The sequence below is a fragment of the Indicator indicator genome, chromosome 13 (assembly GCF_027791375.1).
Source record: "Indicator indicator isolate 239-I01 chromosome 13, UM_Iind_1.1, whole genome shotgun sequence".
Lineage (NCBI taxonomy): Eukaryota > Metazoa > Chordata > Aves > Piciformes > Indicatoridae > Indicator > Indicator indicator.
The window spans coordinates 2,898,096-2,922,377 of record NC_072022.1 but is presented as its reverse complement, the minus strand read 5'-3'; the positions used below and the strand labels follow the sequence as shown (position 1 = coordinate 2,922,377).

The 24,282-nt window shown below is 43.6% G+C and overlaps 1 protein-coding gene across 4 annotated transcripts in view; it reads left to right on the top strand.

Moving 5' to 3' along the window:
- The first annotated feature begins 500 nt into the window (after nt 1-500).
- EPHA4 (EPH receptor A4) overlaps nt 501-24,282 on the top strand; it is a 106,348-nt gene continuing 82,566 nt past the window's right edge. For 3 of the 4 annotated variants that reach the window (XM_054385726.1, XM_054385725.1, XM_054385724.1), the window contains exon 1: nt 5,800-6,460. In XM_054385726.1, the coding sequence (XP_054241701.1) occupies nt 5,815-6,460 (646 nt within the window). In that variant the 5' untranslated portion in view covers nt 5,800-5,814. Of the gene's footprint in view, nt 592-1,486; nt 1,555-5,796; nt 6,461-24,282 lie in introns of those variants that run through there. The other variant, XM_054385723.1, reaches the window with a different exon arrangement.

The following is a 24,282-nucleotide window of genomic DNA, read 5'->3' as shown; positions in this document are numbered from 1 at the left end:
TTGCTCAACGGTGGCGCCGCGGCCGGCGAGGTGGGGCAGGGCGGGGCTAGGTTCCCGGTAGCCACCCCAGGCTCGGCCAGGGCAAAGTCTGTCTGCTGCTACCCTCGCGCCGTTCCGCAGCACAGGGGCAGAGCGGGAGGGCTGCTCCCAACTTCTGGGTCTTTTCTCTGTCCTTTTTCTTTCCCTTTTGGTTCGGGCGCTGTTAGGGTTAAATCTCCCCGCGGAGCGCCCACTTCCGGGAGGGACCCTCCTCCTCCCGCCAGGACCGTGGCGGCTCGCCCGGTGCAGCGAGCCCCTAAGCCTCCGCCGCCGCCCGGCCCAGCTCCGGACGACAGGGGCGTGGCGAGGGCGCGGCGGGCGGCGCGGTGAGGGAGGCGATTGGTAGCACGTGGTGACGGGCAGCGCGGCCCCGCCCCCCCGGCAATGTCTATCGCCGCCGCGCGCCCATGCAGGCAGTTATTCCACTGGGATAGAGCGGCCGGAGCGGCGGTGGCAGCGGTATGGCTGGGGTCCCGTTCTGCGCCCTCCTCCCGCTCCTCGTCGGCGTCTGTGGGGCCGTCACCGGCTCCCGGGTCTATCCCGCCAACGAAGGTGAGGAGCTTCCCGCCGCCGGGCTCCGCATTCCCTCGGCCGGGCAGGAAAAGTTCGGTGCCCCCCAGGGCGAGCGACGGTTCCTTCGCCACCTCGCTTCTCGCTCTGCCCTTGCAGCTGAGACTGCTCTGTCCTGGACAGTGGATGGGCGCTCGGCAGCCGCTGGCCTGCCTGGCAGCGTTATGGGGTCCCGCTTCACAGCAGCACAGGTGTTGCGGGGCGGCGAGGACCCCACCTGTCCCTAGTGTCCTGTCGCTGCCAGTGCCCTCGGCCGGGACGGGCCAAGCAGCGCTGCACCGCGGAGGGCGGTTCATTAAACCGGTTCTCCCGGGAGCTTCGCGCCGTTCCCCGGGGCTGTGTCGCAGCCGCGCTGCGGGACGGTTCGGCGGCGGCTCCGTGGGGAACGCCCGCATCGCATCTAAGCGGGCAGGTAGCGCCGGCTCTGTGGGGGAGCTTTTCCCGGTGCCCTGCCGAGCTCCCGAGATGCCGATAAGTGATGGTTTTCCTCTCCTCGATTGCGCCTGTACAGTCCGGCGGAACTACCGGTGTCCCGGGCTCTGCCCGGCGGAGCGCACCGATCCCGGCCAGCAGCACGCTGCCGCCCCCGCTCCCTTAGTAAGCGGGAGCCTTTGGAACCCCCGGAGACGTGCCGGCGGGATTCACCGCTCCTTTCGCGCCCCGAGAGCGGCTCGAACCCGCCGAGAAGCGAACGTGCGATTCTCCAGCTCGAATCCAGAGTTTCATGTTGTTTCGGGTCGGAAATAACATTTCTTTTTGAGTTGAGGGTGGGTGTCATCGTGCTTCTCGCATGTGGAAACGCTGAGGTGAACGATGTAGTTTAATACTGCCTTTGGCAGCTGGAATTTAATATCTTTTTATTTGTCCATTTCTGCAGTTACCTTGCTGGATTCCAGATCAGTTCAGGGGGAACTGGGTTGGATAGCGAGTCCTCTAGAAGGAGGGGTAAGTTTTTAACCGCTATCGGATCAAAACGGTAAAGGGGGTGATTAGTAACTTTCAGAGAGTCCTAATGGCTCGATTATTGTTGGTTGTGCCGAGGAGGTCAGATTTCTTCCCTGGCTTACCGAGTGAATTACTCTTTGTTGGAGAAACTCTATACTCCCTTCGGATAGCTCTGTCATGGAAGAAGTGGAAACCAAAAGGGCAGAAAAGAGGTTTCAGGATTAGGAGATTGGTGGAGGCACGGGTTTAGATGCTTATTTAAAACTGAAATACCAACAAGAAACGTGATCTGGCGATTTAACTGGCATTCTTGACTGTAATTGTTATTTCTGCGGGCTGGGAGATGTTCAGGGCAATTGCTGCCTTATTTCTGGATGAAGGAGTCGGGATCGATATACACAATAGACGGGACGGTTTTCCTGCTTCAGGGAGTAAACATCATCTGAGCGCAAACTGAAGCACCCAGTGCTTGACGGTGATTCCTTGGCGTTTCTTTTCATCTACTATTCAAAAAGAATTGTAGGAGAAGATTGTTTGAATTCACTGATAGTAATGTGATGGTGTTGATGTTCACATATCCATTGGTGGGGTTTAGAGCCACTTTGCTTAGCGAGCTGCAAGCAAGATATCTCTACTAATTTAGCTTTGTACTTGTGAATGGGCATCTCTCTGCTCCCTCCGAGCCCTATCCTGAAGTGTGCCCAGGGCCTCTGTGGGCAACTCTTGAGTAATGCACTTTGGAGTTGGTGGAGGCTGTATTTCCTGAGATCTCTTGGGGCTCTTTTTTTTTTTTTTTTTTTTTTTTTTTTTTTTTTTTTTAAACTAAGCAATTAGAAATTATTTTTCTTTCTTAAAGTGAACAATGTAAGAAAAATGCCAGCAAAGTACACTAAAAACTCATATATACATAAAAGCTCGTCTCCATCTAAGTAAAGCAACTTAGTATGTTTGATCTAAGCCAAACTGAAAAATAAAAGATGAGGACTTGGGCACAACAAAGCACTGGATTCATCAGGAAACCTACAAATTCGCTTTTTAATGTGTTCCCACTTGGAATGAGGAGGAGAAGAGCTAAGGAACCCGCAGCAAGTGGAAGGAATCTGGGTTGCTCTGGCTGGTGATGCATTATGCATAAGATCTGAATAACCTTAACATGGGAGAATGGGGGATTGTTTTGCCCTCCCGTTGTTGGTCTGGGTGAACTTGACTACAGCCCTGGTTTATGCATGCTGGGCTTTCCCCAGAACTCGGGTTTTCAAAGTGGGATGGTGATTGGCAGGCCTCTGGCAGAGCGTGTCCACTGCTGATGGCAGCAATTGCCCTTGTCCTTTGACAGGGTGCAAAGGTACAGCTCTATCTGGGTGAAAATTTGGCTTTCTTAATAATTCTGTCCCCTGGAAAGGTCAGTTAATGGGATGAGATCTTTCATATGGCTTTCCAAGGGATATCTACACTGTGTAATGAAACAGAACCTAGAATACAAGTCAGTGATAGAATTGTTGCTCAGAGGATAGCTGTATAATTATTAATGGCTGGTGAATTCCCCTTTCCCCCCATGTTCTCTGAAAGCACCATGAGAGCTTGAGAAGGAAATGTGTGCTCTTATTGTGGACGTGACTCGTTTCACTAAGCCCACATACATGTGTTCTATTTTTAAGCCCGCTAGTGAAAAATTTAAGAGTACATGGTCTGTTTCTGAGATACAGTGCTTGGAAAGCATTTCTTTCAACTTCATATGCTGCAGATTTATTTGAAGCAGCAGAAATAAACTCCTCTTGCTTCCTGGGAAGGTTCTGTCCTTCAGTGCTGTTTTTTCTGTAACTGTATGTATCTTATTGTATGTTAAAAAAGGTATTTTTCTATTTCTATGACACAGCATGAGGGTAGTGTGGACCAGAAGGACTGGAGATAAACACAGTCAATTAGCAGTGACTATCAGTAATCAAATCTATAGTAGTCCTGGAGGAATTAATGAACTGCATTATAAATGTAATTAATGGTTTATGGTAGCATTTCACAGTCGAAAAGCAGGTTTTGTGCCCAGAATATTTCAGTCTGTTATTACGCTGTGGGAAGAGTTGAGTTATACAAGTTGATCTCAGCTTGAGAGCATAAAGATTTGACCACATACATGGAGCTACAAATCATGAGTGGCTGGAAATTTGGGCTGTAGTTGTTCTTAGGTCTGACAGTAAGACACACTTAGGTTTGTTCTGTGTGCATGTGTTTGTGGGATAACGCCCAGCTCTACGTATTGGTGCCCTGAGAACCTGATCCAAACGTTCTGATTTCAATCACAGTCAGTCCGTTGACCTCGGAGCTCTGGTTATTGAATCCTCCAGCAGCATCATCCATTGTCTGAGTGCACTAAAGGAAATCCCATCAACAAGTATTATTTCCCCCTGCCTCTTCCTTTCTCTTGCAGCACACAATGTAGGTAACATAGACAGCCTGAAGATAAGCTGAATGGAAAGTGATGGATCTTAAAGACAATATTGTAACAGTAAACTAGCTCCATGACAGCTTTAAATTAAACAACTGTCTTCTTCCTAACACCATGTTACTCTTTACATTGATAGATTACTTTTTAAGATGTATTTTTTCCTCTTCTTGTACAAAGGAGTGATGTGCTGAGGTATTGATTTTTTTTTTTTGTAATTTTTTTCCCCCCTCTGCTCCTTCATTTTAATTTGTAGTTATCTCTGGGCAGCAAATAAAATATTATTCTTTCTGCTCCTAGTGACTCATGGTGCTAACTACCATTATTCTATAAATGGATTCAGCTAAGCTTGAGTCTTTTTAAGTAAAAATCCTTGGGAGAAGAATGCAGGATATTATACAGGAAGTTCCTTAACGTGAAGAAGACTTCTGTTTATCAAAGCCACAGCATCAGTAGTTCTGAAAAGCACTTGGGGGAAGGCTCTTTAAAGTTACTGCTGTTTTCAAGGATAATTTTGTATCACCTGCAGACCCAGACAGTGTATCATTGCCCTTAATATTTTTTTAAGGAGGATTTTTCTGATGCTGATGCACTGTGAGCCTTTTTTAAAAATTCCCCTCAAAGATAACTTGCTTTGAGAGCACTGTAAAACATTTTTGTCTGTGATAAATCTTAAAATGATTTTTTACATTTTTTTTTAGACTGTTGTGCTTATGTGTGCTTTCCTTTTCTAAGCTCCTCATGTGGAATTGCTGAATTAGATATCATCTTTTCATGCCTTTCTTAGCCTGCCTGTATTGTTCTTTCATAATTATACTGCCTGTTGGTTTGGCATTTTTGAAGATGCCTGAACTTGGTTTGAGGCATTGTAGGAGTTTTTAAAGCCTTGATCTTTCAGCACTCACCTATTCTGCTGATCTTCTTGAGATTTGAGGAATATGAATTTAGCTATTTCCTGATATTTCCTCTAAGACAAGATGTGTAATACTCCTCTTTCCCACCTTCCCACTGATATTTTGTTTGGAAGGCAGAGTTACGGCAATGTTGGTGGTAGACATTTCCATCTCCATGTGCCACCTGAGTAAAGAACCCAAGTCTCTGTAGGCAGCTATTTCTGCCCAGCTCCAAAGTAAGGAATGTTTGCAGAGTGTCTGAGATGTTGCCAACCCAGAAAAGTAGTTGGCAGCTTAGAAAAATAGTATGGGGTGCCTTAAGAGCATAAAATTCATAGTAATGATGCCAGAAACATGGATGTTACTCCCTGTTCCATGCTCCCTTGGTTCTTGCTGATATTTCCACTTAAAATGACAGAATTGTTTTGGTTGGGAGAGACCTTTAAGTTCATGAAGTCCAACTGTTAATTCATCACTGCCAGGCCAGAGGTTGGGTCTCTGTGTTACCTGCCATAGGGGACACACCGTAGAGTTGGTGCTGCACCTTCAGTCTGAAGTGTTGAATGTAGCCCAGATCTTAGCGGAGTTCAGTGGACTGTAGTTCAAATAAATATATTCGGTCAACGTAACAATTGTGAATTGGTTCAGAGGGCCCTTAAAACACGCTCTTGCTCCTTGAGGTATTGCTTGATTTGAAGTTTGGTTCTCCTGAATGGATTCTTCTTTCCATGTCCACATAGTTGAGATCTTGACTATGGCTTGGTGTTGCTGTGTTGGTGGGTGGTGTTCATTTGTTATCCTGTTTAAAATGGTTTCCACATGAGCTGTGGAAACAAATATCACTTGCTCTGAAGCTCTGTTGTTCCTGCGTGTGCTGATGTGCTTTTCCTTCCCTTTCCCTCTTGGCAGTGGGAGGAAGTAAGCATTATGGATGAGAAGAACACTCCGATCCGCACCTATCAAGTCTGCAATGTGATGGAGCCCAGTCAGAACAACTGGTTACGAACTGACTGGATTCCACGTGAGGGGGCTCAGAGGGTTTATATTGAAATCAAGTTCACGCTAAGAGACTGCAACAGCCTGCCTGGTGTCATGGGGACTTGCAAAGAGACTTTCAATCTTTATTACTATGAATCAAACAACGATAAGGAGCGTTTTATCCGAGAGAGCCAGTTTGCCAAGATTGACACCATTGCTGCCGATGAGAGCTTCACCCAGGTGGACATTGGTGACAGGATCATGAAGCTGAATACAGAGATAAGAGATGTGGGACCACTCAGCAAGAAAGGGTTTTACTTGGCCTTTCAGGATGTTGGTGCCTGCATTGCTTTGGTGTCTGTCCGAGTCTTCTACAAGAAGTGTCCGTTGACAGTACGAAACCTGGCACAATTTCCTGACACCATTACTGGGGCTGATACCTCCTCTCTAGTGGAGGTTCGCGGCTCCTGTGTCAACAATTCTGAAGAAAAGGATGTGCCAAAAATGTACTGTGGGGCAGATGGCGAGTGGCTGGTACCCATTGGCAACTGTCTGTGCAATGCTGGCTATGAAGAACGCAATGGAGAATGCCAAGGTAGGATAAGCCATATTGTCCTCTTTGTTAGGGTTTAGTTGAATGTGTAATTGAATCGGCAATGAGAGTTAATGGAGTAAAGCCACTAATTAGCGGTCCCTGTGGGATGTGGTGGGACAGAGGGGTTTAATGAAGAAGTCCAAGGGGTCCAGGTGGCAAGACTAAGAGTTATCTAATGCAAAACAAATGCCGCTGCCATGATGGGCAGAAGGCAAAATACATTTTCTATCAGGCACCTAAATTTGAATTGGCTCATGGTGGTTTCTAAAATGTGAATGGCTGTGGAACGCTGCAGTCAGAAACAAACCTTTCACGTTTTAGATGAAGTGAATTTTTAAGCACAGGAAATTCTGGTGAAGTCTCCTTTAGATAATGCAGCGGGTTAAGAACCAGTTGGGGAGGGGAGAGCTGAAGTTTTAGCTGGATTAATTTCCCACTTTGGGAAAGGGAAGTCTTTGTTGTTTTACTTGTTGCAAATTTTTAGTGCTAAACACCCTTTGATATTTGACACTGCTGCCTTTGTTAAATATTTTCATTTCTCAGAGGGTCTCTATTGTCTGTTTAATAATAGAGGTGCTAGGATACTCTTAGAAATGCTAAAAAGTCTCCACCCCACCCTCCCACACACACCATCCTGTGTGCCACGGAATTAGGGATTAAAGTTCCTATAAAAGAGAGATTACCCTGAAAAGAAAAAGCCTCAATACTATGTTCTCTTCACCTCCCCTTTCTGGAAAAAGAAGTTGTAAAAGGTTAGAAAAGGGAGTTTATAAATAAAACAGTTTTAGCCTCAGACTCCAAACTCTTGCTCATGTAGACTTAAATTAAGATCAAATTTAAATGGATTCTTGCACAGGTCAGCGGTCTTAATTTTGCTGGGTGCTGAATTGAAGGTGCTTGACTCCTTAGTGAGTTTGGAATTGCATTTTTGTTCTTTGGAGGCAGACAACTTTGCTTCATGTTTTCTTGGTGTGTTTTTCACTAGGTTGTGTGTTTTCATCTCAAGGCTGAGAACTCGCTGAACAAGTAACTGCTTTTGTCCTACACTCAGTAGTGTCTCTTGAATGTCCTTCTTGATTTCTTTTAAATGATAATTTACTGTTAATATGAATTGCATTATTATGCATGGAAATTAAGGTTCAGCAGGAAAGAACTGCTAAATATGAACCTGAACCTCAATTTCTAGTGCTTTGCTGCACGGAAAAAGCTTAAGTGTGCCGTATCAGCACCAAATTACCGAGGGCTGTAAAAGAACTGAAAGACAAGCAGCATGATGACAGGGCAGCCTGTCTGAGATAAATTACTCTGTTTTTTTGAAACCTCCTGAGATGGGAACTTGAAAAACCTGTGTATTGTTAAACATATGAAACTGGGGCTGTGGTGCTGACTGGCTGCTACTGGGGAGATGCTGTTACTGCTTAATACTTCGAACTCCTGGGTGAAGCTTCTTACACCTTTAAGGGCTTGTGAGAGAAGGAAGTGAATGAGGTGGGAGGAAGCATCCTGGTTTATTGCAGAGAGATTATTTTGCCTTCTGAAGGCCTGTTAGGTCAGTTCTGGGTCACTCTGATTGACACAGATCTACTGTTTTTCAGCATCAATAGCCCAGAGATGATGAGCTAATTGCCTAACAAATCCTGTGTTGTTTGGGGAAAGCCCTTGAGGTTTTGCTCATGGGCAGTGGTGATAGTGGTCTGCTTTTCTAATTTATTTTTTATGGTGTTGGACTAGACCTTGAGGCTGAATATCAGCTTGCATACCAGCTCTCAGCTGTACCCGGGGAGGCTTGGGCTCAGGACACCCAATTCTCTTTCCCAAGTAAAAGAAAGATCAGATGATGCTGCATTTCCAAAGGAGAATGAACTGCTCTGTCTCCTGAGCTGTCCAGAGTGAAGTTGGCTTGTACCAGTCATTTTGAGAGGATTTGAGCCAGCATGTAATTTAAGTGTTAAACCCATTTCATCAACGGTTGTTCGTGGTTTCCTTCTCTCCATTTGCTGTTGTCCAGCCAGAACAGTTTGCTGGGAAGCTCCTCTTCGTGGATTCATCAAGTTTAACAGAACTCTCCAGTTTGCCTTTTGGTTTCCAGCGAGGCTGTTAAAGCAATTTGGCCTTTGACATGGCTGAATGAGGTTTCCCCTTTTCTTTCCCCACTTCACTTCATAGTTCAGCAAATGTTCTGCTCCAGCAGGTTTTTAGAGGGAAGGAGGAGGATGAAGCGAGGAGGATTCCTGTGGCTTTGGTACAGAGGATTTGGAGGTGGGGGGAGAGACTTGAGTTGGGAAAGGTTGTAAAAGGGTGCTGGGCTGGGACTGGAGCTGGTGAGCAGTTTCCACCTCAATCGTTTTTCAATAGGTTGACTGTGGCAGGACAAATACAAGGAAGGGTCAGAGGTTGTCTGCTTCCTCATCCATCTTCCCTTGTGATCTTAGGGTCAGAGTTAGGATTGATTAAGATCTTAAATGTTTGACAAAAGCTCAGTAGGCAGGAATAGTTTAGGCCAGTGGATTGAGGCTTTGCACTTGCTGGGAGATCCATGGGAGATGTCGGAGCAACCTGTCCTCTGCTGGGACCTGCTCACTGCCACACAATCCTGGGACAGACCAGTTGCTTGTCTTGCTCTAAAACCTGCTTCAACTTTTCTCAACCTTCTGATTTTTAAATAATACATTTTCCTTGAGCTGCTTTTGCTTAATTTCTGATGTATGTGGGAAGCCTGATGGGAAGCCACTTTACATCTAAAGTGATTCTTGTAGTGGAAGTTAATGACTCCCTGACCTTGATCAGAATTCTTAAGAATTGCGGCAGTGGTGTTAGAGGTGTTCAGATATGATGACAAAACCTGTTCTTTGCTATGTGTTTCTTTTGTTCCTATCTGACTTTATTGATTGGCTTATTGAACATCTCTGTATGTGTGTCTATAAATGCAAAAACCCAGGGCAGGAAGAGAAAGGAGCCAAGTATTTAATCCAGATTTATTGGGGAAGCTTCATAGAAGTGGTTCCATGAACTTAGTCCTTATCAGTGGAAATATTAGGTGAACACTGATTCTTTGTAGCTGTGAACTGGTGCTAATACCTTACAGCTTGATGTTGTCTTTTTTTTTTTTTGTCTTTTTTTCTCCCCCAAACTCCCCATGTTAATGGCTGTCTATTTAGGAGAGCATAAATGTGAATATGGGATACTCATCTTAAGGTGAAGGTAATTAGTGCTTTAGGGCAGAGTTGAGACAAAGCAATTTTAAATTCCACTTGTATGCATCTTTGTTATGTAAATTGTTTTGTTACACTTTAATATGTGGTTTGGAGTTAGTTGCTATTTCCTTAAGATAAAACATGTATCTTTGGAATTCAAAGGAAAGGGGGGGGGGGGAAATAAGTAGGAAGAGAGAGAAGACAGATTAAAGAAGCAATAGACTGTAGCCATCTGTGATGATTTTGTTGCTGTGAAGTTACAAATCTCAATTTTAGACCTGCCATTTTGTATAAATATGTGAGACAGTTGAGATTTTGACTGTGATATTGCAAAGGTTATGAGCGCCAACAGCTTTGTCTTCATCTACACTTGCTTTTTTTGAGTTGTGAATTGGCCAATTGGCAGAAAATCCAGAGCCTTGTAAAATATGGCTCAGTCCTAGTTTCCTATCACTGCTGTTTTTAGAATTTTCCTTCAAACTTTGATAAGAGCATCCCTAAGAAGTAGTAATTTGAATGATAAGATCCTTTTTATCTCAGAGGCTTTGAAGAGTGGCTGTGATCATTGAGAGCAGCAGTTCAGTTTACATCAGAAGGATGCAGTCTAATTACATGTTTTCTTCTGTGATAAGAATTTTGGATGGTGGGTTTTGTAGGGGTGGGGAAGTGAAGTAATTTGTGTGTGCTTTCCCATTTTAGTCTTAGACAAGTTTTTTTGTTGTGGCTTTTTTTTTTTTTTGGTCAGAGTAACATTGATGAACAGTCTGGCTGCACAAGAAGGTAATCAGAAGGGTGACTAAGACAGCGCAGATTTGAGATTTCAGAAAGATTTCTTTTTTTCTTTTTCTTCCAGGTTGATTATTTTTGGCAGGGAGGAAAAAAAAATGTACAGACTCAACATGTTACATTTTTAAAGGAGCTGAAAAAGTGGAAGCTCCCAGGAGGGACATGGGAGTGGTGCTGAAACAGTCTGTCTGAACCAAATTTAGTTGGTTCTCTGCTGAAGGAGTGGTTTGGTTATGTTATGTTCTTGTGTAGCTCGATAGATCTTCCAAGGGCTGATGATTTTTTTTTTTTTTTTTTACCACCTGGTACAGTTAAAAATCTCCATTTAAACATTGTTGCAGGCTCTGTTGCTTTCCTCCTTCCTGGCCCCTTTAGAAGCCAATCTGCAGTTGTCCCTTTGTGTACCCCTTGGAGAAGGGCTGGAATGGCTTCCTCCTGAATTCGTGGTGCACAAGGGAGCAGTTCTGGTCCTTCTTCTCCATGTTACTAGTAAAAAAAGCAGTCCTCAGAATGAAAGGCAGATGAGATCTTCTGGTGGTAGGATTTTCATAATATTTTGTGGGGCATATAGACCCTCTTTTGGGTTTTGTGTGTGTTTTTTATTTTAAAACAAAATGAACAACAAACAAAACCAACCAAACAAAAACCTAAACACACAAAAACCCCACAACAGAACAGAAACCAACCAAACCCCCCCACAAAAAAAAAAAACAGCCAAATAAAAACATAACCAAACAAATAAACAACAACAAAAACCCAACCAAACAAAAAAAACAAAACAAGCAAAACTTTCCAGATAACTCATCTGGTGTGTGGTGACTTCAGTATTTAGATATTGTCTGGGTGAGGGTTATTATCTGTCTAATAATATGCTCCACTGAGCTTGGTCTTTATTGCCCTTGTGAGAAGTGATTAAAGAAATGCTCAGCAGTACACTTGAGTCTTTCAAGACTGCCTCAAAAAGCCCCCCAAATTTGTGAGATAAAGATCTTATCTGGTTTCGTTCCATTATGCCACATCCTTTTGATACGTTGTGGGGAGCAGGTGAGGTCACCCCGTTTTGTGAATCAGAGACAATTAACACTCCCATGACTAAATGGCTATTTTTATGAATATTCAGAGCCTGCTTCACTTCCCTGGGAAGCAAACATGTTGCTTCTCTTCTCTTTCCTCCTTCTGGAGACTAAGGAAGCCCTCCCTGTGAAAAGGGATTGGCAGCTGTCGGCTGCTTTGCCTTTTGCATGCAGCAAATTCCTCATTAACATCTTTTGTATACACCCTCATGCAAAGCAGCACACCCACCTCCCCATCTCACAAAGGAGATAAGAGCTTCCTTTGGCAGTGCCGGCCAGAATCTCCTTCTGTTTATGCAGAGCTCAAGGATTTGGATTTTATGCAAATGGCTTCTGGTTTGATTTTTATTTATTTATTTAATATTTTGTTTAGGAGAGGTTGTCATATTTTCAGAGTGTACACCTTGTGTCTGGAGGTCTCTTCCAGACAATGTCTGATTGTCACTTTTTCTGCGATCCCTTTGCTTTCTTCAAGCACGTGTGTGGGGAAGTGCTGTGCTCCCAAACCATGGTCTTGTCTGTAAAATGATTGCTGGGTGTGCAGGGAGAGCCATTTCTCATGCTGGTGGGGCTGCAGGCCTGCGTGTTCACCAGTAATATCTGAAGTGCATTAAGAAATGTGGCCAGCAGGTTGGGGGATGTTCTCATCCCCCTGTACTCTGCCCTAGTGAGTATTGTGTCCAGTTCTGGGCTTCCCAAATCAAGAGAGAGAGGGAACTACTGGAGAAAGTGCAGTGGAGAGTCCATCCCTACAAAGATGCTGCGGGGCTTGAAGCATTTCTGACGAGGAAAGGCTGAGAGTCCTGATACTATTCGGCCTGGAGAAGAGCAGATGGAGAGAGGGTCTTCTCAATTCTTACCAACATATAAAGGACAGACCAATATAAAAAGGTAGGGCTGAACTCTTTTCAGTGGCACCCAGTCACAGGACAAGAGGCAGTGGGAACAAACTGGAATCTAGGAGGTTCTATCTGAACATTAGGAAGAAGTTTACTGTGAGGGTGCTGGAACACTGGACTAGGGTGCCCAAGAGAGGTTGTGGAATCTCCTCTGGAGAGATTCCAAATTCACTTGGATTTTGCAGTCCTGGGTAGCCTACTCTGGATGACTCTGCTTTAGTAGGGAGGTTGGACTAGATGATCTCCAGAGGTCCATTCCAACGTACACCGTGGTGGGATTCTGTGATCCTGAAGCCCTTCTCTAGCTACAGCCTTAACTGGATGGAAGAGTAGCCATCTTTGGGATGTGGGATCCGTCTGTGTTGCATATGAAGATGTGTGCATGAAAAAAGCACTATGTTTTATGCCCTTTTCTCTGTTAAGGTGTCCTGCTCAGCCCTGGTGGAGGACTCTGCTGGGCAGGCAGCAAAACTGGACTTGGCCCGTGCTTGTGGTTTGGTGCAGTGGGGCTGGTAGCGCTTGGGTAAACACGCACAAACGATCTGCTGTCTTTATTTATTGAAAGAAAATAATCGGCAAGGAAAGTTCTGCTTTCTTAAGCCTCATGATTACACAAGAACCCATATTTTGCTTTATTTTTGGTTTTAGTGGCTTTCTTTCCTTTTTAACTTTTCTTTATTTCAACTTTACTTGAAATTGCCTTTGGCTTGAAATAAAGCTGAAGCTCATTAAATGCTCCCAAAACACAGACTTGCTCAGGACAGATTTGTTGAAAGGTTTATTGATGTAAGTTAGAACACATGCTGCAGAAATGTACTATACTTCTTTAAAGTCTTGCTTTTCATTTTCTGTCTTTATAAATCAGTGGTATGAAATTGGGATCCCAGATCATGTTTGGCCTCCATTCTATAAGAAACCAGAAGGAAAAACAAGGTTGAGGGGGGTTTTCATTTTTGTTGGATGTCCAATTAGTGTTTAACTTGTAGGTAATTTCACAGGGGTAGTAAACTGCGCAGTGTGAAATCTGGTGCTGTAATTAAATGGAGGAAAGGCTCTTTAAAACAACAAAGGAACGTGCAAAAACTTTGCTTTTGTCCTAATAGTCACTCAGAAGGGGAGGTCATGCTGTTCAAAGTACAATATGGATGGGCTGTTAAGGGTTGGGGGGGAACTATGTTGTACAGTTGCATTTGCTTTGCCTCATTTAGTGGTGGGTGCCTAGAGAAAACTTGGTTTGCTGCTCTACTTTTCTTTTCTTAGATGTGTTAGGTTTTAAGATGTCTTAGGTTTAAAGCTCACTAAAGCAATCTGTACAATTACGTTAATCTGCACAAAACCACTGGGAGAGGTGGGCTCAGAAACAAGGTTTGTGTTTACTGGGGTGCTGTGTCTTGTAGGCCACTGAGGGGCTGTGGTTTTGGCAGGCTGGATCATGGTGGAGCTCTGAGCAGAAGGAGAAAGAGGGATGCTCTGGTACTGTGGCAGTTGGGGAGAGAGGAAGAAGACTTAAATGACTTCCTAGAGGCACAAAGGGTGTCTGGCTCAGATGAGAGGGAAGACTCAGCCCAGTGTCCTAGCTTCAAGGTGGCTTTTCCCTTCTCCATGTTTGTCAAAAAGCATCAGTCACCTTTCTCTAATGAGTTCCTCCTATCTTGCACGTTGGACATCATTTGAACGAAGGCAATCGATAACTATTGCTGTTGCTTGTAGATGTGAATGCTTTGTGGAGCTGCAGCACAAAGCTGCAGTACAGTGTCTTAATTACCCAGATAATCCTGTTTGCTTGTATTTTTAAACTATGGAGCGCTGGGTAATTATTCAATTCTTAATAGAAGGCAAATGGCAATGTAAACAGTAATTAGGATGTTAGACTAATGTGCTTCAAAGCAAATTGAATTTTTTTCATACCGTTCAGCATCAAGTCCCATAAAGTGAACAATTCAGTGGCAAGGAAACGAGTTCCATTTTTTTCCTATTTTTTTTTGGTGTTATCTCTCCATGCCTTTTTTCTGTGAATAAGTTTGCTCCAAAGCCAGCCTCAAGTTGGCAGATGTCTCCCTCCATTTGCCTACGCTATCCTGTGGCTTCTGATGGGCTTTTTAACCCCTGTGGCCAGGACTTAGAGGTCAGCAGGATCCCAAATTCCCTCCAGCTGTGAGGCAAATGATCATGGAGGGGGTTAGTTGATGCTGCAGGTGCAGCTGGGTCTTGGCTGGGTCTGGAAGAGCAGCCTGAGCTTGGTGGCTGAGGCTGTTGCTTCATGTGGGTTCAGCTCTTCTTGCTTGCCAACCAAGGCTCACTTTAGTCTTGGAAGTAGTGACATGCTCGAAGGAAAATCCAAGTTTTCAGCCCTTTGATCTTTGAAAGCAGAGTAACATGTTGTGGGTCAGAGCTACAACTTATCTCCCTTAGTTTGCAGGGCTCTCCTGGTTTTCACAGCTCATCTCCAGTTTTACTAGAAGCATGATGTGAGCCACAAACACAGATGTGAAACAGTCAATGGATTTCTGTTCTGTCTGCAAATCTTGTGTATGTAACACATTTTGGTACTTCCACAGACCGTTAATTAAATCCTGCCATTGTATCCATACCTTGCATTCTACTTAGGCAGAGATTGAAGACCGTGTGTGGTTGCAGAGGCGTTGGTCAATAAAACTGCTGCTTTCTGAAATATTTTAATAATGCCTTGTCACAGCAAGAGTTTTGTCTGGCCTTCACCGTGAGCTCTTGGCTCTCTGAGGGGGCTGAACAATTGGCTTTATTTTCCCCATTACCAATGTGAAGAAAGGCCAACCTGTTCTCAGCTGTTGATGCTGAATTACAGAAACTGTATTACAGAAACATTTAACTTTTCTTCAGAGAAGTTGTTGAGGAGGAAATCAGTGGAGCGCTTCAAGAGGTTATAGTCAAATTGTTGTTTTTATACTAATACAGCCGTTCTGTATATTGTAGTGTGCACTGAAGGGGTATGGGTTTTCTTATTCTAAAACCCAGAGGATTTTAGCCAGGCCACATTTTAATAGCCTTAATTAACAAGTCTGTCTTTCCATACATAAAACATTTCTGTCTGGGGAAATGTAGAACACTGGCCAGTGCTTCTGTGAACTTGGTGCTTGAATTCATTTGTTTTCAGTTTTAAGAGTGTTTCCCAGCTGAAAAAGACATCACTGCTTTGCAAATGATTTCCTTTTGAAGTGTCCAGCCTGCAATAACCAAAGCGGCCGCTGGGCAAATTAGCATTGTAAAAGGATCAATACGTTCCCCTTGCCTTCTCTTGGCTGTGGCTGGGTATCTGGGTATCCCTTGCCTGGGGTCTGGCCAGCTGCACCCTTGTCTTCTGGGGAAACCATCAACAGTGATGTGGGTCACACTGAGCTGAGATAGCCTGAACACTGGATCAAGCTTTTTTCAAGAATGGCAATTTGAGAATGGATTTGGGGGAGCTGATATTTTGGGAAGTCAGGCAGCTTGTGTAATTATGGAGATGATTAGAAGAGAAGCATAGGGAGAAGCAGGAGATCAATGGTAGGGCAGGAGTTGTCTGAACTTCTCTTCATATGCTGGAGCACTCAGTTTTGTTGTACTTAGCTGCTGTGTGTAAAGGATTCCTTTGGGTTTTTTTTCGAGAGACGAGTAAACAGATTAAAAAGACTGTGTGGGCAGTCCCTGCTGTTTCACAAAAATGCTTGGGGGCAGTGGCTGCTGGATAAGTAAAGCAGGAGTTGCTTAGATGCAAATGTTTGCCGGCAAACCCAAGAAACTGGTTCTGGTTTCCCCAGTGTGCGGTCAGCAGCCTCAACCCCAGCCCCTGCAAACCTGCAGCGGCACCCTCCAGGAGCTCCAGATGGGATATTCTTTCTTGTCTGTGGCTTTCTGGATGCTGAACTCTGAAAGCCTCCGTGGGGCCAAAGGGTAGTGCTCAATGTCTGAGAGACAGCCCCTCTACCCCTTCATGGAAGTGGAGTGGTCACTTAAGATTCCTTCTGTCTCCGTCAATACTAAAACAATGAACAAATGATTGCAGTAGGTGAAATTGCACCAAGCCATTCTGAAATAGAGGCTATTTCTTGAGAGGCTTCCTGTGGTCTTGCACACCAGAGATTCTAGAAGATAGCTGAGTTCTGTTGTTGCTTCATTTTAGTGGCTTTGGTTTGCATCTTGCACACCTGCCAACCTCCCCTTAATCTGAAATACCGTAATGCAGTTATTAGGTTGACACATTTTGTCCATTCATAATTAGTTCTTGGATTTCCTCATTTTTGTGGTGATCAGAAGTTCCCAGGGTAGAGCTAATAAGACAGCTGAAATTGGGACCAGGTCCCTGTACATGTTCCACCTGCTCATTAATAAAGGACTCCGCAGTTAATGAGAGTGCTTTCGAGGTAATATTTAATCTCAGAGTGCAATACTTACCCTTAATGTGAAAACTTTCTTTGCAGGTTGGTTGCAGAAGTCATTCTCATGGTACATTAGAAACTGCTCTCCTGTACTAATCCCAGATGTGGTTCTGTCAGGCTGACCCAAATTTGGACTACTTTGGAAACTCCATACAAGGTTAAAATGCTGGATACAGTGCTTTAGGCTGGTGATGACCCATGGATGGTTACTGGGTACACATGCATATGTATAGACATGGCTGATAATGTACATTGTTCATAATGCTTTGAGGTTCAAAGGCCTGTCTGTGTGGGGAGGAAGGTTGAAAGGAATCCACTAAAGAGGTAAAGTCAGTGTATATAACTTAGTGATTCACTAATCATCCCCAAGACTATTTCCAGCCTTTTTTGGCTGAATCTATCCATGTGCAAATTCTTTACCCATTTAGTTGGTTCACCTTCAAGTTCTCAGTGGCTCTTTGAAGACATGCACTTGATACCCAGTTTTAATGTACCCACAATTAATGTACTCTGTAACCTTGAATTCAACACACCCAATAGCTTGGGAAAGCAAGCTCAAAGGGTTGTGGGCACTGTGAAGGCACCCTGTTATGGCTTTAGGATGAATAGAACACTTTAATTTGTGAGAGAAAAGAGAAGAAAATCTACCTATCATCATTGCAGTAGTGTGGAGCAGCAGCAGAAGGAAAAAGAGCATGGGCCCAGCTGAAGGTGGCTCCAGAAAAGCGCAGGAGACCTTGTCCACTGTGAAAGAGCAGTGCTGGCTCTGATGGAGGCTGAAGGAGAAGCACTGTGGATCTCATTCATCACTGCAGAGATCTGTTCTTGTCTCATCAGGAGCGGTACAGTGCTAAGAGCAGTGTGTGACCTTGTTAAGTATCACATCATCTCCCTTTAGGCTGCACTGGAACATAGCAGTTCAGTGTGATCTGTAATTGGGGTATGAAAGTGTGAGAAAGCAAGTCTCTGTCTTTCCTGTTTGGTTGGGCATTGGTTTGGCCTCTGTCACAGTCAGAGTACCCCTGTAGCTCTAATGTGTGCTGAGTTTTTGTCGACTGGCAGCTCCCTTGGGATGCTGGAGTGAGGAAGCTCAGCCAACCGTATTGCTCTACGTCTTCAAAGGTCACTAACTCCTCTTTTTTTGTAGCTGTGCCTTCAGCCTGCTGCAGGGATGGTGGTAATCTGACCTCTCTGTATACCTGTATTAAAGGCTGAGTTAGAAATGCAGTGTAGCAGAGCGAAGGAGAGACATTTTTCTGTGGGATCGGTTAGCTTTTGGTGAATGCCAAGTGGCCAAGTTAACTCTTGTGCAAACACTGCCTTTTATTTGACTTTGTAGTTTGCCCTTTGAAATACAAACATATTTGTGTCAATCAGTGAGTCTCCCTTCCGGAGTTCTGGTTGACCCTGTGCAAAGAAATGTGACTGTGCAATTATTAAAGGTGAGGCTTTCGTTTTAACGACTGCTGAGTAATTGCAATTCGCTTGTCTCCACGCCTCTGTCATAAATGACTGCGAGCTGCCCTTCGGCCCAGCCAAATAACAAGGAAGATGCTTGTTTGGAAGGAATAACTTTCCAGAAATTTGCCATCTGTCAGAAGTATTGTGTCACTGGGACTTGTGGGTAGGGCAAGGAAAAAAGTTGCCTGTCTGAGCTTAGGGTGTGAGAAGCTTATTTGGGATTTAAAATGCAATTAGGTCAAATTGGGAGACCTTATTATGGCCTTTCAGTACTTAAAGGAGGGCTGTAAAAAAAGGACAGACTTTTAAGCAAGGCCTCTTATCGTGACAGGAGAAGGCTCTGCACAACCTATTCTAGTTGATGTCCTTGCTCACTGCAGGGGTGGTTGAATTAAATGACCTTTATAGGTCTCATCCAACCCAAACCAGTCTATGATTCTGTGAGATACTGTACCTATATCAGTTGAACAGAGTTAAAGGGGTTGCTGAAGTCTAGCAAAATCAGGATCTGCCCATTATGGAACAATCTGAAGCAAATACAGAAATGTGATGCTTTGGCAACTTATGATGAAAAAGATGAAAGTTTCTTCTCCCTCCTGCCACTGTGTTGGCAGATATTGGAAAAAGGCTGTTGTTTCCCAGGAGTTTTTCTGTGGTCTGTAGGCTTGGATTAGTTGTTGCCACTGCTTTGATTCTGTACAGGGAAGTTGTCAGCTGTGGAGGTGAGGCTATGGATGGGTTTTGCCAAAGACCCAGAAGATCAAGCTTCACAGCTGTTTCTGGTGAATAACTCCTGTCCTCTTGCAGGCAGGTTTTTTGCTGTTTGTTTGTTAGTTTTTATTAAAAAGAAATCTGAAGAACCAGAATCTTGGTATAAAATAAATTTGATTAAGCATTGTTGGTTCTCTATAGAGATACTTACTACCAAGATAACCCAGTGCTGATTTGACTTGCCTCTTCTTTCTGTATTAGCTTATAATTCCTTGATTTTCATTCTGTTTGTGTGTGAGTTTTCAGAATAAATTGTTTATTGCCTTGAGCTCAGCATTATGAATCTTGCAAGCAGACCTTCAATAACAAATAAGTACACGTGATAAGGGGAAATACATTTTCTTAGAGAGCACTTTTCAATTGGATCTTCAGAGGATTTTGAGAAAGTAGTAGATTGTCTTACCTGCTCACATCAGCTAGTGTGTTTTGGCCTTATTCCAGAAGAAAATAGTTGAAATACTAGGCAGTGTCTTTTTAACTAGTTCAAACCTTGATTGATGGATTTGTAGCCCTCATGCAGACTAAGACATACCTTCTGCTTATGTTAGTGCTTACTGTCCAGCTATCTTAAAGGAGTTCAAAGTCTGAACTTGCTTAGTGTTGGAGGTACCTTGAAATGTCTTATGCTTCTGTAACCAAAGTGTATAGAAGATGCTTATAAAGATGGAGCTGTCATCAGGGCAGGAAATTGCAAAAGGAGATTATTAGGCTAGACCTAATCTAGTTGCCTGTCTAGGGGGGAAAAAATAAAATCATAGGTCTGCAGCACTAGTGCAGATTGCCCAGGGATGTGGGGGGGATCTCTGCACTGGAGAATTTTCAGAGTTAGTTAGATATCTAGTAGCATGCTTAAGTACAGGTTATCTTCCTGTGGGGCAGGAGAATAGATGAGCTGGGGCTGTCTCCAACCTCATCTCTTGTGGTAAATGCTCTTGCACAGTTGTACTGAAAGGTAACTCTTGAGGACTGACCTAGAAATAGAGACTTGATTGTGCTGTTTCCTGACCCCTTACTTCCCCAGGAGGTCTCTTGCCTGCTAGAGCTCTTTACCTGTATTTCAGTTTTCCACTGACTAGCTAGTTTCAGCTAATCAGAATCTCTAAGCATTCTACATACCCTCGATCAGCTTGTTCCAGTCCCTGCAGATTTACATTGGAGCCTATAAGAAAGATGGGGGGCAATCTTTTTTAGCAGGGCCTGTTATGATAGCACAAGGGGTGAAATTTTTAGCAGGGGAGTTTCAGGCTTGGTATAAGGAAGAATTTGTTTACACTGAGAGTGGTGAAATATTGGCACATGTTGCCCAGAGGTGTGGTAGGTGCTCTGTCCCTGGAAATATGTAAGGTCAGGTTGGACAGGGTGCTGAGCAACCTGCTGCAGTTGAAGATGTCCCTACTCACTGATGGGGGATTGGACTAGATGATCTAGAATGTTTTGGGTTGGAAGGATCCTTTATATGATTTCATGAACAAGCTCTGGCTTTTTCAGAGGATTGTGAATCTGCGTAAGAGGTTTTCAGCTTCGTTTTAGTGTCCTCTCCTTATCTGTGGTGATGATATAGTATGGCAGACCTGCCGTGGAACACTCTCAAGGAGCTCTGCCTGGTACAGGCTTGCCAGAAAGACAAGATAAAATACTGTTCCTGTCTGGATCCTTCCTCCACCCGTTTGTATCAGTTTTGCTTTCATCATCCTGAAACACACGATCTCTGGCACTTCAGGAAGCCCAGCATAGATATGTGTAGCAGACACAGACCTGTGCGTCTGTCTTTGTAAGTCTGTGGTGTGTTTTGGCTTCGTTTTCCTTTCCCTCCCACGCACCTCAGATATTTGGCAAATTTGATCTTAGCTTGTTGAAAGCTGGCCTCCCTCACGTGGAGGGAAACCTGCTCTTTGCATCCAGGCTGATTTTAATGTGCTGAGCGTGTGCTCATGTACAGGTTGAATAAACAGGTACATACCAAGGAGATAGTGGCTGCTCAGGGCCAGTCCTATATCTGTTGGGATGTGGAGAAGGGATGTTACAATTGTTTATGAGGTCAGAGCTATAGGCAGCTTTGCACCACCTTTGAGTTACGATATCATTACCTGAGCTGCAGGAAACAAGAAATAAAACCTTTTACTGTGAAATATGAGGAGTGCTTATGGCTTTGAAGTATGGAGAGGAAGAAAAATGTGCACTATGTCCTAGTGCATTTTATTTGTTCTCTTGCAGTAGGCTTGATTTTGCTTACAGGTGCCATGTAGAGAATGGATATGGTGTTTTGTTAATGATGTTTGTGCTAGAGAAATGCTCCTTTTACTAGTTCATTTCATTTTGGGTCTTGAAAGGAAAAATGTTCCACTCTAAAAGGAATAAATAATTCAGGCTTATTTAAATAAACTTAGTATTACTTCTTAACCTGTTACATGAAGTGTTGCAAGTCCAATCACTTGTTTTATTTTATCTCATTGTGTTTGCAGTCCTTTATGTGAACAGGGTTTTTTTTTCTGCCCTGGTGTAAAGGGCACTGTTATTCTCAGACCAAATGAGAAGCTGAATTAAATAACTGACAGAATAGAACAGAGATTGTTGAAGCAATATTGATTATTCTCAGCTAGCAGTTTACTCCTGTGCGGATAACCACTAGCGGTTTGGCAGAGGTTGAAAGCAGCTGATATAGATATATGCTCTATAGACAGTATCTAGCTAAACATTTTGGTAGTTTTTATGCTATCCTTTATAGGTACTTGCCTCATAGCGAACAGGCTGCCTAGTGGTGTAGTCCGCATCCCTGGAGTGATTTAAAAGGTGTGTAGATGTGATGCTGAGGGACATGGTTTAGTGATGGCCTGTCACTGATGGTTTAATGGTTAAATTCGCTGATCTTGGAGGTCTTGTCTCTTCTTTAGGGTCTGAAGTAACTTTTATGGAATTAAATAAAAGTATTACCAAGTGAAGTATCTGCAGAGCGAGAATTTAAAAAGTATAGGAAGGGAAGAGTGCGTTACAAAATATGAGTGAATGTGAGGTATAGAGCAGAAGAGTGTTGCAGGAGAAGAGCAAAGGCTGTCCAGGATCAGCTGATAGACAACTGCCTGACAATGAGTAGTAAATCAGCATTTAGCAAAGTTAGCTTTCAGTTTCTTCAGCAAGTGGATTTTGTGGTCTTGTTGGTCTACTGTTATGTCAGTAACTTGCATCAAAACTTCCTTTGAGTCAGAACATCTGTTGCAGCCAATGGAAAGACTCCCCTTGACTTTAATGTGCTTTGGATCAGGCCCAAAATGCAAATAGTTTTTTTCTCTCATCCTTTGAAGTCTTTAACATTTCATGGGCTCCCGTATGTTATTGGTAATTTGCACCAGAGGTATTTTGCATGCAAATGAAATTTCAGCAGTAAGGATGGCTTCATTTGAGCGCACATGGAAGTGCATACGCAAGTATCAGTAAAGCCTGTTTTATACATTTCAGCACTTCAGACTAAAAATTTGTTGGTAATAGTGGGCTGGTCATAGTAACTGCAGTCAAATGTATTGACAAATACATGTAGAAGATTGTATAGAGCTGCCAAAGTATACTTGAGGTATATACAGAGAGAGCCAATTGACTGTTCTTTTTGTAGCTTGTGCGTGTTAATGCACGTTTTCTCTATGAAACTGGCGGTTGTCACTAACTTGTTACAGCACTGTAGCTGTCATAAATTTAAATACTGTAATTGAACCTGAATTCACTACGGATTTATTTACCAGATCAAAGAATAGCTTCAACTTACAGTACTCATTTTGTTTGCTAGTGTGAACTTCTGAGCTTAGTGAAGGGCCAGAGACGGATTATTCCTTTGAATTATGTGACTGCTACCAAATCACAGGGCTTTAGTTTTTAATAAACTGGAAGTGTATTTTTCAGCTGAGAGATCCTACTGATTTTAGCATTAACACTTTAAAGTTTCTTAACTCATAAAAACTATTGTAGTGCTCTCATGGGAGGTTGAACTTGTTATTCTGCAATACCAAAGTAATAAAATATGGCAATAAAATGACAAGTTCACAGTGACCCTGTTTACCTGGTGTTAGGATCTGACTCTATTGTGTGAGGTGGGTGAAGGTGATTTACTCCCTAGTACCTCTCTAGTTAACTCTGTCTGAAAACCACCGAACAGTTATGGGGACAGTAGAGTGATGTCTCGAGTCATAAGCTGCATTTTCCGTTGGGATGTTCTTCCCCATTTAAAATTCAGTCTTTACTGCTTCTCTAGTTTTGTCCTTTTCTGTCCAAGCCACGTCTGCCTGACCTCGTTTGCAGGGCAATCCTGCCACATCCAGGCAAATTCAGCTGAAGTTGAATCCCATAGGGACATTTGCCGAGGTCCTTTAGCACTTCCTCGCTTTGTGGGGCAGCTGGCCCTACTTGTTCTGCTGCTCAGCAGCTGGATTAACTCTTCAAGGGCACAGCCATTTATTGACTGGAAGGAGAAAGGGGAAGATAATTTGGGTTTCTAATTGCCCTAAGATATGCTGAGGAACACCTTTCTGCAGAAAAACGTCTGCTAAATAGGGTATTGTGGGAAGGGCTTGTCAGTGCCGTTGCCTGTGAGGAGATCACCATGTATGACTGGCCATGTAAAGAATTAGTCACTGTGCTTGTACCCCAGGCTGTTATTTAAAGCTCTTGCTGGGAATGTCGTTGCAACAGGGAAGGGGAGGCAGGAAATGAGGGTTGGGATCAACAGTGATGTTGCTAAGCAGTGAGAAAGAAAGAAAGGATGTGTCAGCAGAGTGGAGGTGCCAAAAGCCCTCACCTGAGCTGCTAGGTGGGTGCTGGAAAATCAGGGAGCTTGTGGGCCACCAAGATGTCTTCATTCTATCTGAATTTCTGTGCATCTATTTGTGTGTATAAGAAAAGCACGTAAAAACTGGAAGTGGTCTTTTGTAGACTGATGTGTGATTGCTCTACTCTGAAAAATGAAGTCACCAAAAATATTTGCCAGTGGAAAGTGGTTAAAGGAAAAAGAAAAGTGTCTGTCTGGTCATTAGTGTTTCTTTTCTGGTGATTTAACCAAGTTTCATTTTGAGAAGGGAAAGACAATGTAAGGGTGAATATATGAGGGGAGGTAATGTTGCATGCATTACTTAGCAGCTGCTGGCTGTGCTGAGATGACATAAGCAGTGCAAACTGAGGTATTTAAACTGGCATTTGACTGTTGGGTCCTGGTCTGGAAAATGCTGAAGGGAAGGAGTGGGGTTTGAAGTGGTATAAAAC